This window comes from Patagioenas fasciata, chromosome 13, assembly GCF_037038585.1.
Source record: "Patagioenas fasciata isolate bPatFas1 chromosome 13, bPatFas1.hap1, whole genome shotgun sequence".
NCBI classification, from domain to species: domain Eukaryota; kingdom Metazoa; phylum Chordata; class Aves; order Columbiformes; family Columbidae; genus Patagioenas; species Patagioenas fasciata.
The window spans coordinates 19089167-19110972 of record NC_092532.1 but is presented as its reverse complement, the minus strand read 5'-3'; the positions used below and the strand labels follow the sequence as shown (position 1 = coordinate 19110972).

Sequence of the window (21806 nt, the reverse complement as noted above, 5' to 3'; positions counted from 1 at the left end):
AACAGATGAGACGCTTTTATGTCATCCTTTTTCCTTCTAGGTTTTGGTGGTGTGTGTGTGTCCCCTGCCTTTAATGGCAGTACATTTTCAGTCTTCAATTTTGTTGTTGTTGTCATTAAATCAGGAACTCAGCCAAAACTGTAATGAGTTTCCAGTTCTTTGCATTAAGTAAAAGCCAGAATGGAAGGCATGAATGAAGACTGTTGCACTGATTTCTCAGAGGTAGCTGCTTGAAGCGGGCACCTCTGCATTTGAGGGACATAGGAAAAGGACAGGAAAAATGAGGCCAGCTGTAGAAGCAAAAGTTTTTTTATTCTGATATTTCAACCCTACCTACTTAAGCTGCAGCTAGAACCAAAAAAACATATCTTTGTAAAAAGCCTACCATAATCCAAAACAATCCATAAAAGTTTTCCACATGTATTAAAAGTTTAAATTCAAAAAGAACTTTGCAAGGTTTCATTTTCTAACAGCATCTTCATAGAGATAATATCCAAGTTCTCTTCCTAAGTACAGATACAAGGCAAACAAGCATCCTACAAAATAATCTATGTAAAAAGGTAGTGTAGGAGGGAAGTTAGGACAGTGTAATAATTCAGCAGCCAGACACACTGGTTACATGTAACACAACCATACCATCAATGAAATACTTAAAAATGAAAATAAATTAAGGTTACATCAAAGATCCTGCTTTACTTTTGTTTAAATCCTCAATATAGTACATACCACTGCATTATAGATCATGGCAAAGACTTAGCACTAGCATTTAAAAAGTTGCTAAACTTTATGAAAATAAAACAAGACTGAAGATACTCCTTCACACAACTGTATGATGGCTATAGAAATTCCACTGAATCAGTTATTCAAACTAGGGCCATTTATTTTTAAAATCACTAGAAGATCTTGACTGCAAATCTGAACAGCCATGAAAATTGAGCTGAACATCAATGAGCAATGATCCACACACTCTGGCTGAACAGACGCTGTCTTACCCTTTTCATCGCTTAACCAAGCTGCACATTTTGTTCTCCCTGATACCTGCACCCCAGCAAGAATGCAGTTTTGCAGAGCAGTTTTATGGTAGCATTTTGACATTTTCTGAAAACCAAAATCTTGTTCTTAGGAGGCCCCAGTCCCTATGTGAGCCATGTGAACACAGGCTTAAAAGGCTTTGTCAGTGTGCTGCTTCGCCTCTTGTACAAGATGCTTCAGACTCCTTTGCCATTTGAAGTCAACTGCCTGTATAGTATTTGCTATTTTTCTAGAAAACATCACTAAGCATCCCAGCTCACAATTACTACCCCCTCCCCATTAACTATAACTGGACAAGAGAGACCTAAGTGGTGCTTTACAGGACTTGCTCTACAGATTTAAAGTAGTCCAACTAACAGGAAAGCAAGGACCCCCCCCCACCATGGCCTTTGCAGTTTTGTAATATATAATGGAGGAAAAAAAGGGCTTAAATACACTAAAAGGTATTTAAAAGACATTTTATCCAATTATGAGTTTCTGACTACAGTGAACCATCCTGCTGGATTCCTCCCATTATGCAAACTATAAGAAGGTAAGTGAACACTTCTGTGAAAATGCTATTTCCCTAATACTAAGCTCCTTGTTGGCTATGAACTGAGATCTGCATTTATTAGATAAATCTTTTAGAGAAGAAAAATATTTAAAACAAATACCCAAAGTTTCTGGTTTAATTGTATCAAATATTCAGTGTTAAACCCAAAAAGAATATCTCCACAAAGTGATGGTTAAAAGAACACAGTTTTTGCTTGGTTACTGCATGGGCGTTGCAGACAAGCTGCACCTCCAGAGTTCATTTCATAAGGTTGCAACAGTGTCTACTGTCCATTGTTTTCTGGATTTGTTGTGGTGGTTTCAGTGCCAACAGGTTGCACATTGTCTGCAAGATTGTGTGCGTGCTCAAGGAACAAGTCTTTCAGTACGCTCAGCTCCTTGGTCAGGAGCTTAATTTTTGCCTCTAAACGTTCATTTTCTTCTTTGAGCTGGTTGACCCTCTGCAACGTGTCTTGCGCTTTCTGCTTGCTTTTTAACCGGCTCTTTTTCACTGCCATGTTGTTTCGCTCTCTGCGCTGACGATACTCATCACTGTTTCTATCCACAAAGGAATTTTTCTTTCCCTGTTTGCTCGGAGGCACAGCTTTGCCTCCTCCACCAGGACTAACAGGCACCAGCTGGGGAACCTGCTGCAAACCACTGGTGTGTGCTTGGGTGTGAATCACGCTTACTCCGTTCGCATCTGTAGCGGTGTTCTGTTGGGATGTCTTGCTCATTTGGACAGGCTCTTCCTGGACACAACAGAATTTATGAGGAGACTGAAAACCGTTATGTTTCTAGGTGTTTCCAACAGGTCTTCACATGAATTAAGGGCAAGGTGAACCTAGTAGGGGAAAAAAAAACAAAGCTATTAAATCTTATACATGACTTGCTTTAGCATAGGGCACTGATGGTACATCTGGCAATAACAAATCACAACTGTGCTGTAAGTGGACAAGCTGCCAACTACATTTCAGAAGCCTCTTGAATGTATTTGTATTGGAAGGGACTGTTACTGGGTCATCTAGTCAAGCTGTTTGCATTGTTAACTGGCCCTGATGGATGGGTGTCTAGCCTAGCCTTGAATATCTCCAGTTTCACAACCTCTGTCTTGGCAACAGGTTCCACTGTCTAACTTTTTCTCCAGTTATATAATTTTCTTAATTTTTAGACTGGAGTTTTCCTTCTGCAGCTTAAACCTATTAACAGCCTGACTCTTGACCAACAGGAGTACTTGATCCTTGTCCTCTTCAGGCCATCCCTCTGGGTGTATGCACGATTTCCTCCCTGGTCTCTTTCTTCTGGAGCGAGGGTGCTCAGACTGTCCACCTTTCCTCAATCATCTTACAGCACTTGCTTTTGAAGATGATGTCCAAATTGATGACTTTTAAGCTCTCACTAGTACTGAGTGGAAAAAAAACAATCTGTGGAAAAGGGTGGTGTTCTGTGAAGGCTGTGACTGAGTGGCATTAACGGAACCCCTTCGAGCACAAGCAAAGTACAACAAGCTAACCCTGTACTGGTACTGTAAGGAGCCAGTGGGAAAGGAACACAGGGTGATGGCGATGGGAGAACCACCACACAGCAAAGACAGGACTGTTGTCACCCATAAGAACACAGCAGCCAGAGCTGACATGTCCACAAAATAGGTCCCCTGCTGTAGCTGCTGCACCGGTCCTTGTCCACGCTCCTGTGCAGCAGACAGACAGAGGCCTGGCGAACAGGACACCCCTCACCTGACTCAGGTCAGCGCGCTCCTGACCCTGGTGGTGGCACAGAGGGCTCTGGCACAGCTGCTGCAGGGACATGGCCCCGGCAAGGCCCTGCCCCTTCTTTTCCCATCTCATGGCATGACCTCCTACACGTCTGGGAGAGAACTTTGGAAGAAGGAATGGCAACAGGGTTGCTATGAGTTCCTGAAATGCCTACCTGCGGCTCCAATTAAAAGTACCCAGTGATCAGTCAAATGAGTGGATGTGGTGAGATGTTCTTAAACCAGCTGCTGCTGCTGTCACTGGTCATTGTAAACTGACCGGTTCATCAGCTGTTTACTGTTCTTGTTTGTTTTTCTCAGCAGTCCGAGTTGCTGTTTTACCTTCTGCTAGAGTATCATTAAAAAGGTTAAAATCCTACTGTCCAGATCAATTGCAAATTTTCTTCCACAATGAGGGAGCCAGAACAAGATGCAGCTGCAGAGTGTAGTTCAGTAAAATTCACAGAAAAGCCTGTAAGTTTGGCTTGAATGTTACTCAAAATTAACATTCTCTGTCACTGAGAAGTCTTCTCACTTATAACAAGTGAAGAAGTGTGAGTACACCCACCCTTATCCTATCAAGAAATCTTTTCATTTTCCTATTTCAGAGCAGAAAGAGACCCATCAACTCTTTTTGACATCCATACAGGTGAAACTATATACATACATGCCTAATTTTTATAATTAGTATTTTTCTGGTTTCAACTCTTAAAGCAACTTCTGCAAACCATATTTAAGTCTTAGATACTGACTGAATAAGCAATTTGGTTCAGCAGTTAAACTGAATATACAACTAATAAGATGTCACTGTGCACAAACAGCAGACTGGCAGGGCCAGTTGCAGTAGCTGTCAAGATGCAAGTCTATGTTCCTCTTGGAGCAGATACTGGCTTTGACTCAGCTTTATTTTTAAATCCAGGATTTCTGTAGCCCTCTAGAAGTATATAGCTCTGTTAGATCACCTCTGACAACTGAATTTTTCCACTAATTTTTGGCATCTTTTCAAGGTCAGAACGCTCCTCTGTCTCCTCTATTCCAACACATTACAGTACTTGCTAACTTCACCTGGACACCCCAGTTAAGTAACCTATACCATTTTCATTATCTGCTTTTTGTACCTTGTGAGGTAGATACTACAGAGAAAGGGGTGTCTCTTGCCCGCGAAAGCACCCCACCTGACATGTGACAAGTTTCTTCACATCACGAGGTTCCATGTGCTATTACTCTATGCTACTGAAACTATTTAATATTGCTTTAACATTCCCTTCAGCTCTCTATCAGATTCCCCTGTAGTTCAAAGGAGAAATTATTTGTTCCATTAAACTGAAATTTAATGGAATATTTTAGTTGGGCAGTCTGTGGATATGAGCAAAGCAGATGAACCAGTGTCACACCTCTCAAGCGAGCGTTCTAGCTCTGCTAGAACAGATCTCCCTCAATTCCATCCCACTAGAATTCATCCGTTTTCTATCAAGTAACTATTTCTTGAGTGAAACAAACTCTGGCTTGATGATCGGAACTCTTACGTGAGATGACACACCTGGATTCCTGTCCTGTTCCAACTAATATTTATGCAAAGCAAGTGGCACTAACTGTACTGCATCACAGGTAACCAGGTGTGACAACCCTTGAGACTTGAAACTAATTTTTCTCCCAAGTTATTGGGAGGCTGGTTCCCTATCACCAATTGTCAGTTCTTCAACAGAACTAGAGGGAAGGATCTCCTGGATAGCTGCTGTGGAGCATCCTTCAGGGAACACTGCGAGATGGAAAGGCAGCAAGTATGAGAAATACAGAAGGGGCTCTGAAGAAGGGTGAGGTGAAGGACACTAATTGGGAGGCCACGAGGGTGGGGAGGCAGATGGGTCTCAGAGCTTGTTTCTCAGGCACCATGTCACACAAATCCAGCTACTCTGCCCTTCTCCGCAAACAGGTTGGTTTGCTGCAAATGGGCAATAGCCTCGGCACAGCAGGAGGCAGCTCCTCCGAGAGCCAGATGAGTTCTGAGCATCTTGTTCCCATAAAGCTGCTCATTTGCTTGGGCTCAGTGACAGCCCTAGGCTGGTTCCACCCAGCACATGGTAGTGTTTCCAGTGGCCAGTTAGAACTGCCTTGGTCTTTCCTTGGGCCACCAACTGGCCACCCAGGACACCAGCTGGCCACCCACTGCAACAGAAGAGCCAGTTACTCAAAGGTGTCCTCTGAGGCAGAGAGATGGTTCTTACCAGCTGACAGCACTCCTCAGGGACCAGAGACTCCCAAGCAAATCAAGGCCTTTATTATCTTTGCTTTCACCAATAAAACAAACAAACAAAAAGAAACCCTTCCAAACGTTTGTTCTGGCAAAAAAAAAAAAAAAAAGTGTTTTAATTCGTTAATTAAACCAGTATTTTTATTTAGCAGCAAAAAATACAAAGCACTTCTCTCTGCTTCTTTTTTGAGATGTGACTGTTGATTCTGATCATTAATGAGGATGACTTTATTGAACAAATCCACTCAGCCGTCTATGGCAAAATGAGTCCCAATCTGAACACCGATAGCTGGCCTCCCTTCTCTTTGACTTCAGTAGGAATACCCCAGTAGGATCTGACTCTCAGTCCAGGTCACCCCACACAAAGAATGACAGCACAGAACTCCAGGCGTACGTTTGCTGCCCATGGGGAAGCCCCACTCCTGTGTTTGCTGACACTCTCACAGACAACTTGTCGAGAGCTGATGGTAACTCTCACATACTGAAGGCCAGGCAACTTTTTTTAGACTAGGTAGCTCTAATCTGTTACCAGAGCTTATGTCCCCACTTTTCCATATTTTTCTCAGAATCTCAATTTTTTTTCCATACGCCTTACAAGAAAAGCACCCTCCAACATCCTTAAAAAAAAAACATGCTCAGAACATCCAAAGTATGTATTTTAATTGCAGTCTAGCAGCATTGATGACAGAGTCAGAAACAATCCCAAACAGGTGGCAAAGTATCAATTTGACTCTGTCTTTTGAAATATAATGAAGGTGGCTATTTCTAAAGATGAAATAATTCCTTAAATCTCAAAAGTGTTTACAAAATACGCAGTTTTATATGTTCTGAAGAGGTGTTATAACCACTGCCGGGAGTATTGAGTTGTCTTAATGACTGTTTCCCACCAGATGTCAGAGCTAAAACCAACGTCAAGCTCTCCGTGACAGATCTGTTTTGAAAGTTGCGCCTGGAGCTATAAAAATCTGTTGGGAACCAGAAAGATTTGTCAAGACATTCAAAACTCCCTTGAGAAGCTGGAAGAGAAGAACAGGGAGTGTTAAACACGGCGCTGGGTCGCGGCCCAGGCCAGCGCCCGGAGCGGGGCGAGCGGCACCAGCGGGGTTAAACCCGCCCGCGGACCCTTCCCGGGGCCGGGCCCGCTCGGTACCGGCCGCGTCTTGCCGGGCCGGAGGACGAGCCGCAAGGACCGCCCGGCCCCGCCGCCCAAAGCACCCGGAGGCGCCCCGGCCTGGCCGCGCTCCCCGGGCCGCGCCGGAGCCACCGCAAGGACCGGGCCCGGCCCGCCCCGCCCCCGCGGGCCTGTGGCGGCGACGCCACCGCCCTCCCCGGCGGACCGCAGCCCGGGGGCCGCTCGGCCGCGCTGCTCCTCCTCCCCCAGCCGTGCGGGGCGCGGGGGTGCCCGGCGCTGCCAAGCCGTGACTTCACCGGGGGAGGGGAGCCGGGGCCGCCCGCCGATTGCATCATGCGCTCCCATGCGCGGCGCCCGCCGGGGCACTCGCCGCGACACGGCGGGAGGAGGGAGGGCGGGCTCGGGCCGGCCCGGCGCTGCCCCCCGGACCCCCCCGCGCCCCGGACCGCCGGCCCCCGCGGGCCGCGCTTACCTGTGGCGGTGGCGGCGGCGGGAGGGGCCGGGCCGGCCCGAGCCTCGTTCGTTACAGTGCGGAGCGCGGGCGAGCGGCGATTGCGACACCCGCCCGCTCCGCCCACCCCCTCGCCAATCGCCAGCCAGTCGGCCGCCCGGATGATGCAATAGCCGCCCGGATTGGCAGCCGGCGCGGCCAATCAGGCCGCCGGGACGCTTAAAGGGCGAGGTCATGTTGTGGTACGGGTTTTTCCGTGGGGACGGTGTGTGTCCCGCGGGGCTGCGCCTCGTCCCGCCCGCTCCGCCCGCCGCGGCGGGAGCCCGGAGGGTTGTCACCGCCTCCCCCGGGTTTCTGCTTTCGTGCTGTTGCAGCCGGGGTGGGGGAAAACTCGCTGCACAGGCACGCGTGTCCCCGGCGCGGCCCAGCCTGCGGGCGCCATCTTCCACCCTCTCGCACGGCAGAGGGGTGCGAGAGGCGTCGCGAGGCCTCCCCTCCTTTCTCGGCTGGCGGCAGAGGGAGCGCGGCGGCCGTGTCCCCCGCGGCCTGTGGGGATCGGGCGGCTGCCTCCGCCCCCGGGGCCGGGAGCCGAGGCTGCCTCGAGCCGGGCCCCGCGCCCCTCCTGCCCGCAGCCTGAGCGGGAGGAGCCGTTGGCGTGTTTCCCGGTGACCGCCCCTCACCGGCAGCGCGGGATCTCATCCCGGAGCCGCACTGAGCGAGAAGCCAGCCTGGCGTTCCCCGGGGGCTGCGTGGCTGCGGGGGGAGCTGGAACGAAATTGGCCCGTGCCCCGCGGGCATCCCAGTAGATAGCGTTGTGTTTCTGTACTGATGAGCATCTCGTAATTGTTCCTGGGCTGTTAATTAACACCTGGCAGTGTATTTCCATCTAGCCGCTGTCTGGTTTGCCTCTCTAGGATGATACAGAGGAAGGAAGGAACACCAGAGATATCAAAAATACTAACTGCTCTCTTGACAAGAGAAATAGTTGCAAATCCCTACATTTCATAGGATATTAGTTCGTTTTTCCTTTTAAAACCTCTTGAAAAAAAAGGCTAAACACAAGCAGATCATGAAATATCTAGATGATAGAGTTAAATGTCACAGAAACATCACATACCATTTTATTGGTATATATTTGTTGTTACACTTCACTTTTTGTAGAAAGGAAATGTTGGCCTTTAATGTTTTCCACACACTGGTCCACATCTCCTGAACTCTGCCTAAACCAGAGCGGCATAAAAATGAATATGCTCACATCTCTGAAGTTGTATGTGCACAGGATGTGTCGGTAGCTCTTCAAATGGGAAATAGGCGCTTCGGTGCATTGATGTGCATATTTACAGTGGGCAGTTCTGAAAATCAACGGTTTATAAGGTAAGCAGTTTTGAATAAGTTTAAGTGTGCAGACAGTGGAAAAAGTTGGTTTTGTTTAAATGCAGGGGGGAAAAAGTACCAATTTGTTTGCTACTTCAGGTATAACCCATAGACCTGCTTGGGAAATGGTTTATGCCTGCAAAAGAATTGAGAAGAAGCAGATTTGTAAACACAGTTGCAGAGTTTAGTAACAGATACAATTGTTTGTATTTGCCATATTTATGGCTGGCTGATGTTGTTGTTTTTGTAAAGCCCTATGGAAAATAAACCGCGTTTGTAGAAGAATTCTGAGGATTAGCCTGGGCAAACAGTTTTACTTGGTTCATTACCATGAAGATACTGTTTCCTGGTAGGTCAGGAAAGTATTTGCTTTAACATCACTGATGTTCATCTGTTTCTCAGTTGCATCTGTTATATTTTCTGTGACATGACTCATCCATCTATAACGAGAGCAAAATTCCAGGTAAGGATTAAACATTATCCTCTGCTCACAATAGTTAAGTAAGGGTGCTTTCCTAGGATTTTAGAGCACTTTACAACTATCCATTAATTCTGATCAAAGAAAGCTGAAGAAAATAAAATGTAGACCAATTTACTTGCATAGAGTCAGATTATTTTAGATATTAAAGCCCATGCATAATTCCATGCACATAAAACACTCCAGCATTTTGTTAGTGTTGTGTCTGCTTACAGGAAAACCATCACACACTGTATTTTAGTGTTTGTAGGATTATCTTTTTCCCCACAGTATTACAGTAAAAATATAATAAGATGGAAGCAATCTAAGAAGTAATCACAGAAATATATGGGCAACAGCTTTTGAGATGTGGCATTGAAATACACACTTTACCTGTTTATTTACAAGTTACATGAGCTGTGCAGTAGCTCTGGAGTCAGGTGTTGCAAGCAGGCTGGTCCCTGTGGGGACGGAGTCCTTTTTCGCTCTGATTCTGAATGTGTTCCTGTAGCAGCAGTCTACTTATACAACTATAGATAATATAGTGGTAGTTTCTCATTTTCACATGCATAATCCAGTCTCATGATTCTTTAAACACTTAAGTCCTTGAGAAAAATTACACAGGTATTCACCATATTCAGGTATTCTACAGCGAATCACAGTTAGGGGCAGAAAGGCTATTGAAGAAATAGGAACTATCTGCAGGAATTGGAGGCAGAAGGTATAAAGGGGAGGGGAGCCTGTTGGAGTAAATGTCCCTGTTTATTACCCACTCAATATGTTCCCTTAACATTTACAAAAACATTTAAGAAGTTCTCTGCAGCCTTCCCCTTACAGCATGAAAAATATTTTGTTGTTGTTCGAATCATTTCTGTTGTGTCTGATTCCAGTGCTAATGCTTGTTACCTCTAGCTTCCTGGGCAATTTTTACTTCGTCCTAAAATAAAGACCATACAAACATACTGAATGGCAGTGTACGCTTCAAAAAAGGGTTGGTTTGTTTGTTTTCTGTAAGTATTCAATTCTTTGCCTCCATTTCCCTCACGGATAAACCGTCACTGGAATTTTACTGCAGACTTGCACATTTCTTTTAAAGGTTTAGTTTTTACACATGATGCTACTGTGTAGGTTTCCCTTCTGGTCTAACATCCATACCTTTGAATTCTGGTAGAATCAGTCATTTCCTTTCCAGTGATTTAGAAGAGAGGAAAATATATGTATTTGTATACATATTTTACAAGTGAAAATAAACAGGTCCCCTAGGTAAAAACACACAATTCAAGTCTGTGATATAAACTTTGTTAATGTATTTGAGGGCAAATTCCCTGAATTGCAATGAAATAAAAGCTTTTTTTGGTAACTGCTACCTCTCTTCTCTTAAACCTTGACATCTCTCAACCTAGATTTGTTTAAAACCAGACAAAAAGACTCTCTTGAATATTATTGCATTCCTTATGATCAACAAGCAGATGACATTCTTTCAGGGATATTCCAGAAATACAAAGTCTGTAATAGAGGTTTTCCCTAATCTTATTATTGCAAACCTCCCTTCTCTTAATAGCTCTTGCATTTTGGTATTACAAGGAGTGTTTTCTGCATTTAGGACAGACCTGCACCGAGATCAAAATCTTATTGTTAGAAATGTAAATTTTGCAGAGCTGAGGTTATAAAAGCTTCAGAAAGCGGAAGCGTTGCTAAATTTCATTTATCAGGAATCTGGCTATATTTCAAAAAGCTGTATTTCAAAAAAAGTGAAATTCAGAGAGAAAAAGTGTTATCAATACCTTTGTCCATTTGTTTGAAAAAGCTTCCACATGTTAAGCACAGCATTTCTGAGTGCTCCTTAATCTGATTTGATAAGTTGAATAATATAAACTTGTCTATAAATAGATGATTTGTCAGATATAACTTGGATAGGTGAAGAGAAAGGAGAGGAAGCATTGCTTAGTGCTGACTGCTATTTCAGGATTGCACTTCTGATTCAACCATGGATTCACTATAGCCTTGGAAAGTTACAGAACTTTTGTTCTAGAAAATACTAAGTAAAGAAAGGAGCCATTCTGTTCTAATAGCAAACATCCATTTTATTGTAACACTGCCTGGAGTTCATTTACAGGAAAAATCCAGTGCCTTTGTTCTTTCTCTCTATGCAGCTCATAAGTCTTGCAACTAAGTATTTCCAGTTTCTAGTTCTGGATCTTCCAGTACTGCTTCTCTTACTTGCAGAATATCAAAATATTAAAGTAATCCAGATATCTAGAGTTACTCATACTGATTTCTGAAAAGAAATCAACTCAATTACATGGGCACAATAAAGGGAATGTTTCTCAAATCAAGGAAGACCCAATATAGCCAGCTGTTGGCTCCCCACATAGCAGAATGAATCAGGCTAACACAGAAATCTTACAGTGTCTGAGAAAACCAGTATATTGATGGGGTTTTTTTATTAGAAACCCAAGCTGTCACTCACATAGGTGTTACGTGCCACGCTTCTCTCCAGCTACAGCTGTTCCCATTTCCTCTACAGTTTTAATTGGGAGATTGGTACTTTATGGCTGATGAACCGGTATAATCTGGGCAGAATCTGCATTCGTTTTGCCCTGAGATTTAATTCCTTAGTTGACGTATTTTCATTTCATGCCATTATCAGGAAGTAGAAGTTTTTAATCAGAAACTTTTAGCTAGCACTTTTAGAATTAGCCAGCTGCACAGGTAAAGATGTGCCCATTTTTGCAAGGTTCATTTTTTTGTATGTTATTCTGGTTAGTAGGCCAGGTTATTAACAGTCACAGAGCAGAGGCTTCTCTTTCACAGCTACAAAATACTTATTGATGATAGATTTATTTTTAGCGAAACTCTTACCCAGCCTGTGCTTATCCCTCGTGCTGTCAGGAATTTGTGCTTCAAGTCAAACCAGCTCAAGTTCTCCAATACCAATGTTTCATTTCACAAGATGGTACTTTGATCTGGGAAGCGTACCACTACAGCAGTGGTCTCTTGAGGGATTTGGAGGTACAAGGCCATCTCATTACCCTGAGTAATCCTTTGTCGTCTTCTGACAACATTCTGCACATAAAAATACTGTCACAAAAATGTCTGCTTTTTCAAAATTTAACATATAACTGTATCATCCCCTCTCTTCACGCTATTCCAGAGGACTGCTTAGGTGACCAACGTGTTTTAAGTAATAAAAAGATGACCAGGTAATTCATTAGTGTGCAGTTGCCACAAGTCCCTTCAAAGTGAGTGAAGCAGCTGGTGTTACTTTCTCTCACATTCTATAGAAACATCAGAATATGGTATTGGAAGCTTTCTTATAGGTATTTGAGTTTGAAAATCTCAGGTGTGTCCCTGAAGAATGTCTGGTCTGGGAGAAGGCTTTAGGTGTGTCATATTACCCCAAAGTATTCAGATTTCTGGAACTGTTCCTTTACAGTTCTTTTATGGGATTTAACTGTTTTTATCAATCTGTGTGTGAGTGTTCTCTGGCTTTGCTCTGACGTCTAGTGATCCAATCAAAATTGGTATAGCCATTGTTGTGAATTTCACTGGGGCTTGGCTTCTTCAGTAATTGTGCTAAATAAATTGCAAACTGTGAGTTTTCTGGTATGCACAGAATGTGCCAGGGATTTGTAGACTGCCACTGATCAATATTGGGGTTTATTGCCATGTGTATGTAAAATGTTAGGTAAGGGGAGGCTGCATAGCTAAAAATGGGCAAAAACGAAGTGGATAAATGGATTGAAAGGAAAATGCTATGTATTGTGTGTGTATATGTGCACATATGAAATCTGGTTCAAAAGAGACTTGTTAGAACTGAACAAGTCTGGGCGAGAATTAATGGCCCACACCTGGGAATAAGAGGTGAATTCTCAAGTATCCAGGTTTAGTAACTGCCACACCTGTCCTATATTCCCAAAAGCATAAACGAGGTCTGCAAGGATTTAGATAGCTTAGCTCCTGAAAGCACAGCACCATGGCTCTTTTCCAAGGCATCATCAGTCACCACATGAAAATCCCCACCCATAATTACTAGGGCATTATTTGTCACGGAGTATACTCTAGTGAAGAACTTACCTTATTCATATGATATCAAGAAGAGTAAATAGTTTTAGGGATGAATTTTATCCAGACTTCAAAATGGTTCTTCAGAACAGAAGCCTAAAATAAATACCCTTCCAGAAAAGCAGTGAAATTGGAGAGGCATATCACAGAATGTTAGGGATCGGAAGATCATATGTCTCTTTCTTCTTCATTCTCATGGTGTTGGGAGAATAAGGACACAAACTTCATTCTTATCAATGGCTTTATTATTCCCTGCAACCTATATGACCTCTGAAATACCATCACAAGCTCAATAAACAGCCACTTGAAAAGAAAAAAGAAACCGAGAGTTTGTCAGCTGGCAGGGGATAGTCCACCTGACTGTTTACTCTGCTTCACTTCTGTTCATAGAAGTGAATATAAAATGGGTTATTTATTCCTGGATCATACAAAATATGTGGGAGGACAATTTGAGAAGGTATATAGGCAGTTACAGCATGACTGTCATTGACCTCCTGCTACTAACATCTAGGAGAATTTTGTACTATATTATCAGTGACAGTGGTACTTTCATCGGGCAAGTAAAGTCCATCTCTTGTCCCCAACAGAAAAGAAGTACTTACCTCAACGGTGCCATCTCCTTCCAGAAAGGTGATTCTCTGCATTTGGTGAGTTAACTGTTTTTTTTCTTTTTCTGCCTTCTGAAATAGAAGCAAATTCCAAAGAAAGAGAGGGGCACAGCCCTCTGCTCTTTGGCTCTGCATGCCTTCTAACATACTGCAGACTCCCAGCAGAGCAAAGCAATTAAACTTACACTTGCAGGCACCTGAATATCTCTGTCATAGCAAATTTGCCAGACACAATCTAGTGTTAGGTTTCTATTGAATATAAACACTGCAGCCAAATGTGTAGAAAAAGCCACTTTGGTAGCGTGTCTCAGGGACAACGTTGTCACTGGAGAAGAGCTCATCTGATTTTCTCTCTTAGCAGTAACTAGATGAGATTTCCCTCTGATAGTCAGGAGAAGCTTTATGCTCCCTCCATCACTAGCATGTCCTTTGAGGTCATGTTTCTGTACCTCACTGGCCTTAAAAACCAAATCGGCACATCTCTGTACAGAGGAAACTCTCCTCATTCTGAGTTGTTTAGCTATCATGTGGGGTTTTCCTGCATCAGGAATTATTTATTTAGTCAGAAGTTCTTAGACAATTAAGACACCAATTGAAATTATCAGGAATTTAGCCCAAGGAAAGAATTCAGAATCAGCAATATTGAAACAAAGTTGATGTTGGTGACTTTGAGGGGAACAACCTGTCTGCAAAAATATGGGACAAAAAAAGAGTAACATGCAAAGGAAAAGTTGATGGGAACACAGAACACTTCTAAACGTATTGAATCTGCTCTCATAGACTCCCAGTCGTGCATGTGCCCTGGCCATTGATATAATGCCAGCAGCCACTTGACAGAGACTGAGACTTACCCTACAAAGCGCAGTGGCTTCCCTGAAGATTGTTTCTCTGTGTACCAAATATTTGCTGAACATACGCATTCCAAAGAGGACTTTACCAAGGTGTACACAATTGTGGAAACCTTCAAAGCGCAAATAAATGTGGTAAAAGTCACAATCGTTTGTCAAGGTTTTTGAGGCCCTCCTCCAGGGAGTACGGGTGTTGCTTTGAAGTCGCCCACAGTCCTGATGGAAAAGTGGTTTAGCAGTTGGAGAAAAGGACTTTGTTACCAGGAAATTAAATTCTTCGAAATACGTTGTTTATGTGTACCTTCACCTCATGTCCTCTTTTCCCTCCTGTGTTTCCTCTTGAACATTAAGGGACTCGGCAGGTTGGATAAAACTGAGGAATGTAGCACACAGGCTGGTCTTTTCCTTCCTATGAATAAAATGAAGACAAGAGGGCTGCACACAGCTGTATTTGTACTCCAGGCAGAAATATACACTGAGGCAGCCAGTGCCAGAGAACTGCAGCCATGAGACGCTACCTTACTGCTAGCCAGCTAATGTGAGATGTTGTGCTACGCTGGTGCCATAAATAACTAGAGAGCCTTGGGCACAAATGCCAGTGCCTTAAACACAAAAACATGTAACAAAATATTTCATGTTGAATGCTGTTTTAATGTAGGGACATTTATTCAACACTAGTGTATGGCATGAAGAGAGAACACTACAGCATATTCTGAAACAGTCTCTATGGCTTTGGCTTTCATCATGTGAAGGCACACTACCTTGTGGCTGTAAGCTTAGTGAGAATTCACAGAGAGCCCTCAGATACTTCATGCTACAGTAGCATCGGTAGCTGAGCTATGGGAAAACTGAAGAGCGTGCATGCTTTTAGTTTCTTTCTGAGTGTTTTAAAATAGATTTCTGGAGCAATTTTCAGTAGGCTTAAAAATTTCATGTATCACATGTTCCGATGCTCTACCATCAGACAGATTTATTTTTAGCCCTGAACCAAAACATGTAGATCCAAGGACTTCAAGGTATTTCAGTGCTGCAAGAGAGATTTGACTGAATAGCTCTGAGCCCACTGAAACAAATAGGCAAGGGGCACTGGAGCAATGTCTGGCTTCCTGAGGGTTGAATTTGTAGTTCTGTCAGGAGATCTGAGCTCCATCTGCAGCATTTCCCACATTTTGAATGTTTAGCTTTTTTTTTCATAATAGGTACACAGGTATTTAGGGTTTGATTGTCTTCCAAAAGATACAGGCATCAATTTTTGCATATCCAGTGGAATCAGCAGCTCAGCTCGCACAGCTTTCTACAAGGAGCAGCTATAGTTAGGAGACCCACAGTGTCTTGCACTTCCATAAAAAAGAAGGAAATGGGAGCCTCAGACTTTTATCAATGACGTGCTGAGGTGGGTAAGTGATGTTTATTTTAGTTTATTAATGAAGGAGAAAAGTAAGTCCTATGTGGCTTAGACCCTACCATGGATGCAAATGATCTCTTGATGATGTACATGTAAATGATCCATAAGCCCTGCACTTAGTTATATTAATACTTCCATCTACTAGGCCTTACTAAAAGGCCTCAGAACATTCATGCTAGTGTGGAATAACCCCTTTTTAATGGAAAATACTGACTTTTCCAACCTAAGTAATTGGCTGCGTCGGCTGTGGTTACTGTCAGCAAGTGTTTCTCTGACAGGGAGCAACACAGTTTTGTGCTGAGTTACACTTTTCTGTCCCTCTCTTTTGGCAGCTGTGTGTCAGACTGCAGACAACCAGCATGGATTTATCCTCAGCATGCTATGGGTTCTGTGGCATGGAGGTTTTAAAATCATTCTCTTTCTTTTAAAACCATACGTTTTAGTAAATAAAATCCAGTACTGTAGCACCCAACGCTTAAACATGTTGCATGAATTCTTTTTAGAACTGTGCAACTCATGTAATTAAAGATCTGGATATTTTTGCCTGCTTTGAAAGAATATAGGAGCTATTTTCTGAAAGGAAATTTTACTTTGCCATGTTAAATTTCACATCGTGTTATATTTACCATATTTATTTCCTAAATGCGAGCAGTTCTTACTGTTCATATTCCCCATTAATAGAATGTTGGGATTTGCTAGGGAATGTAGGATTTATGCTCATATTGATGTATTCACATAATTTGCATAAAACCACCATCTGGTTTAATTGTTTAGGCCTGAAAGAATCATTCAGAGTTAATAATTTAGGCTCCAAAAACATATTCACATTTCCTATCTTTATTTACAGCAGCAGAAGGGAAAAAAATAGGCCCTTTTGTGGTGTGGGAACCCAATTCATAGCTGGCTCTTTTTTTTTTTTTTTTTTAACTTAGAAACACAAGTACTTTGCAAGGACTTTTTGTTTGGAATTAGAAACTTCTCAGCCCTAGGCTCTTGTTGAATGATACTTAGCTCCACTATTAACTATATAGCCATATAAGTCACAAAAAAATTGTTGGTACCTCCCAGCTGAAGCAGAGTGCCTTTTCAGCATTGCTTTATGAGGATTTAGGTACCAAAATGTCTTGCAAACAGCCTAACACTGTCATTGCCTTTTTCCTTTCTGGAATACTATTGCAAACAAAATATCATCTTTCTGCTTCCATAAAATGAATGGAAAATATTATTACTTCCTTCAAAAGAAGTCTTCTGATTTTATTCATATGAATTCTGATAGTATTTATTTAAAGCACTCTGCAGCTCAGCTGTCAGCTGCCTTTAAAATCCAAGCAGAAGGAGTGTTTTGTTCCAAGCATCAGAACTTGAGGTAGTGAGGCCTGTTTCCTCTAAAACTTTGAACTGTCCTTGTAACCTCCCAACTTATTTTTCAGATTCTTATGGGACTACGATCCTTTCAGGAAAAACTTACTGAGCGTTAGACTCACCTGGTTTGTGATTAACTCTTATTGCACTTAAGATAAAGTCATGTTTTATGTAAAGTGTAAGATTCCAGTTTGAACAGAAATTTAAATGCAAAGGTCTTGCGGAACTCATGCAGTGGTGAGTAATATCTCGTTATTTTTATGAACAGAACTGGCATGCTGAACATTACTGTGCAACCTCTCTTTCTATAAAGGCTTAGAAGGCAGAATAGGTGTTACCTCAGCAGGCAGGAGTGCCGGGTCCTTTCGCTGGATGTTTGCAAGTGACCTTTGGAATTCCTGCAGGGAATGAAGGGCCATTCCTCAAGTCACCCGCCAGTGGTTGCCAGAGCGCCGGTGCTGCCCCATCAGCCTGCTGCCTGCTCAGTCTTGAGGTGAAATCACTCTGTGGCAGGGTCAACGTGCTCCAGGTGGGAACTCCAGCACTGTATGCCAGCTCCTCTTAAGTCTCGTGTTTGTGCAGTGGTTATTCTTAGGAGAGTCAGAAAATTTCTGATGTCTGAAGTATTGCTATAATTAGCTTGAAACTGATAATAAAACTGCAATCATTTTCAAGCTGAGACTGCCTCTGACTTGCTTCCTTCCTCTGCGTGCCTGTTGTTCCCCGATGCTGGTGATTGCTTTGGTCACAGTTTGGTTTCATTGGTGATGTCACTGACTGACTCTAAGAACATTGTGGACCTTCCTTGTGACTCCCTTCCTTCTCGCTGCCTTTGACATTTTTCACTTAGTAGGCCAACGTCTGCTTAGATTACTCATGCCAGTAATCCCTGGGCTAGCAATGGGATAATTAGAGAAAGCTGAGTTTAGCTCAACAGGAAGGTCAAATTTTCAGATACAAAACAGCATCCACACTGAGCAGTAAAAGTACTTTCTATAAGTATAGAGTCAACAGTTATAAAACCTGACATTTTAAAATACGAGTCAAATGTGGCCCCAAACCTTTCTGCCACTCCAGTCAAACGCTTTATGACATCAATAAAGGAAGGGTTGCAGCAAAGGTGTATTGCCTTCACATTTCTAGGTCTTAATCCTTAATTCCATGGATTCTTTGAGCATTGAATACTTGCCGCTGGGAATCAAAAACTACGAGCTACTGGAGGCTATTCCATTATCTGTCTTGTGAATCACACAAGAACTTCAATGTAAGAGAAATATAAAAAGCCCACCAGACCCTTGAGTTCTGCGAGACACCTTGTGCAGGTCTCATCCCGCTGAAGTCTGCCATGGATGCAGCAATGTGTTCACTTGTGGAATGACAGCATGAGGCTTTCATATCCATACTATACCACAGAATGTAACTTCTTACCATATTCTTACTCTTTAGTTTAATTTTGATCCTTGTAACAAATTTGTAAGGTAGGCAGAAGATTGGAAATTCAGTTCAGGTGTGAAAGAAGAGTAGAAGACTAGAAAATACATGATCTGTGGATAGGCCAAATATTGAGCAACGGAATAACTGATTGTACATGATTACAGGTGCCAAGTTGGAAACAGATTGGTTTATGAGCCCCATTTGAATGGAGGTGAGCAGTAATCAGGCAAATGGAAATGAAAAGATGCTCCCAGTAAGCTAGCTGGGTAATTGCAAAGGACTGAGCTCTCAGGAGAGGAGCCAGAAGTCAGCAGCGCACAAGGACAGCAAAGGTTGAGGACATGGTCATAGAGACCCTGAAGACAAGAGGAATGATACAAAACGGGAAGAGGAAGATAGCATGGATTTGAGGTGGTTAACCTTGGAGTTCTGAACAGTGTTTCTCCAAAGGAAAAAAGCTGTAATTATAAGTCATTAAATCATCTATCATGGGACCAAACCACACATCAAATATGGCAATCAGTTACCAGCTGCCATTCTCAGCTGAAGGGAAGGTCCTAGTTGACTTGTCATACCATGCTGCATACTGATCTTCCCACCTCCAAGACTCCGGCACATAAAGCCTTTTCCTTTGAAAACTTGTGTGTTGTGTGCAGCTTTTATGTGCAGTATCATGTTTCCCCTCCCTGGAGCAGTAAACACATGAGAGGGAAGAAGTTTGTGTTTAAAGACACCACAACAAGTAAGATGGTAGATTGCAAGCTCTTTATTCACATAGGAAACTACTGCTGCTCCATCCCTGCCTACAATCCTGATGCACACAGGGCACAGCACTGTACCCAGCTGAGGATAATGTCTCCTTGTCACTCCCAGGACAGCTGTACTGTCCTTTCCGCTCCAAGGTCCCCACCCCTGCCCTAGCCAAATCTGTCTCCTCCCCAGCACCCCTTCTGCAGGTGGAAGAGAGGAGAGGTTGACCCATGCTGACATTCACCCCAAGAAGTTTTCTGTGCAGATGAGACATTCTAGAGCTTTATTGGTAGCAATGAGATATTCTAGTTTAATGAGGTAGTAAAATAAATGTGTAACAGCACTCTGATTCTTAATGGGGCTGCCACATGTCATGTTCTGTAGGTATTTCCGAACTGTTGGATCAGAAAGCAGAGCGCTGTACTGCCCAGGCAGCCTATCAAGCCAGCCTGGATCCTGTAGCCAGGTGACCTATTTTGCAGCCCATGGGAGTCAAAGGCCTGAGAAAAAGCACGGGAGTCAAGTTCAGGTGAAATGAAGAGACTTCAGTGTTCCAGGGCAATTAAAAACTCTTAACAGGCACAAAATTCACTTCTGTAAAGCAGATACTCACATTCCTCCACAATTATGTTTTTCTGTTCGGTTTCTTTCCCTACTAGCAAAAACCAGCGCAGCTGACTTTGTATAGAGTTTTGGTGCTGTTTGTCGTTGCAGAGCACTTCTCCCGTCCTCCCAGAGCTCCTAGCCAGCGAGATCTGCTTTGAGATGGAAGAATAGCACCCTCAAGAGTTCACAGCCACTATGCTTCAAGGATCCATGCTCTGCAACACACATCCTTCCTCTTTCAGTTAAATTAACTCCCTGGCACATGTAACTGAAGCAAAGAGAACAAAAGTTTTCTCTTGACATTAGGTTTGAAATAGTTGGTAAAAGTCACTGTTGATATGAATACAGAAAAAAAGCATTTGTGCTTGTATGAGGAATGATCAGCTAAACCTTACATTCGCCTTCAAAGAAGGACAGTGAAAAGACAAAGACTCGTCTTATTTGTCCAAGTCTGGGAACCTCATTTAATACCATATTAAAACAATTTGAACATGAATTTATGTTTTTTGTGTAAAAAGAGATTATTTATAAGTTCTTAACTTAGATAAAAGGGTTCTATGTAAAAAAAAATACTGAGCAAACCAGTCCTTAAATTGTGGGGACTTGTTCGTTAATTACAGTAATTAGGAATGGAATCTGATCCTAAACTTTCTGATTTACTTTGAATTTCTTTTAATATGTGGTTAGGCCTTAATTTCGGAATGATTATAAAATGCGAGAGTGTTTTAAGACTTCAGAGGCGTATGTATTGTTATTAAATGACAAAGTTATACGCTTGTGCTGTTTGATGCAGCACTGACCTTTTATTTTCAACGTGTATGGCCTATTCCTGTTTTTGCCAACTTCAGAGTTAGATAAAGCTCTTTGAAAGCTCCAAGTGTAAACTGCTCACCAGCTACTGTTTCAGATTATATTTCTCCCAGGAAGGAAAAAGTCCAGCACTGGCTTTGTCCTTTTTCTGGGAATGGGTTCACTTGAGTAGAACAAGCAGAATTTGGACAGTTGGATGCAGTCAGGAAGATTTCACTCTGAAGCATCTGAAGCATCCAAAACTTGCTTTTGTCACAGACTTGAGGCATTCCCTCTGCATCAGGACTTTGTTGGGAGTTCTTACCAGTGTTTTGGTTGTCTAGGCAGTGCTACACCTCCCCATGGACCACGGAAACACCCCTTTGAGGCACCACTCCTGCGTTGAAGCCAACATGTATAATTTTAGAAAACATTGTATATAAAATAATTGAGGATTGATTTTTTTTTTTCTGCTGATAGTGAAAGGTAAAACGTATGTTCTGTAGTATGTAAATTAACATCTCCCTGCTGTAATTACAGAATCCATTCTCCCAAGAGGATACTAGAGTGCGAAAGCCAACTCTCTACTGTCCCTGCTTTTGCTCATGAAACAGAGGTTCACATGTGCACTGTGTGATACAAAAACATGGGTTCCTGGTACACTGTACTGTTCCCTAAGACTTTGTCAATTATTTTTAATTGCAAGGAATCTGTCAAATCCTTTCTGAGCAAGGAATTTACTGTCACAAGCTTTTAGTTTACTACAACATCCAGGACTAAAAATTACAGCAATATTTTTCTCCAGCCATCACTGTTTGAATCCTTCTCTCTGCAGATTTTCTTGCAGCAATTTTCAGGCCAGCACCTGCTCCAATGGCTTTGACTCGTCCTCTCTCTGTGCCAGTTTCAAGGGGACCTTCTGAACCAGCAGAGCTAAATACTGGTTGGGGCTTCCTAA

General features: G+C 42.8%; 1 protein-coding gene across 1 annotated transcript; it reads right to left on the bottom strand.

Annotated features, from left to right (window-relative positions):
- Positions 1-293: 293 nt before the first annotated feature.
- Positions 294-7369, bottom strand: CEBPG (CCAAT enhancer binding protein gamma). Its single transcript, XM_065848543.2, has 2 exons — positions 7172-7369; positions 294-2407 (listed from the first exon to the last, which is right to left on the bottom strand). The coding sequence occupies exon 2, from the start codon at positions 2298-2300 to the stop codon at positions 1848-1850; it is 453 nt and encodes a 150-aa protein (XP_065704615.1). The 5' UTR covers positions 2301-2407; positions 7172-7369; the 3' UTR covers positions 294-1847.
- Between the last annotated feature and the right edge of the window lie 14437 nt (positions 7370-21806).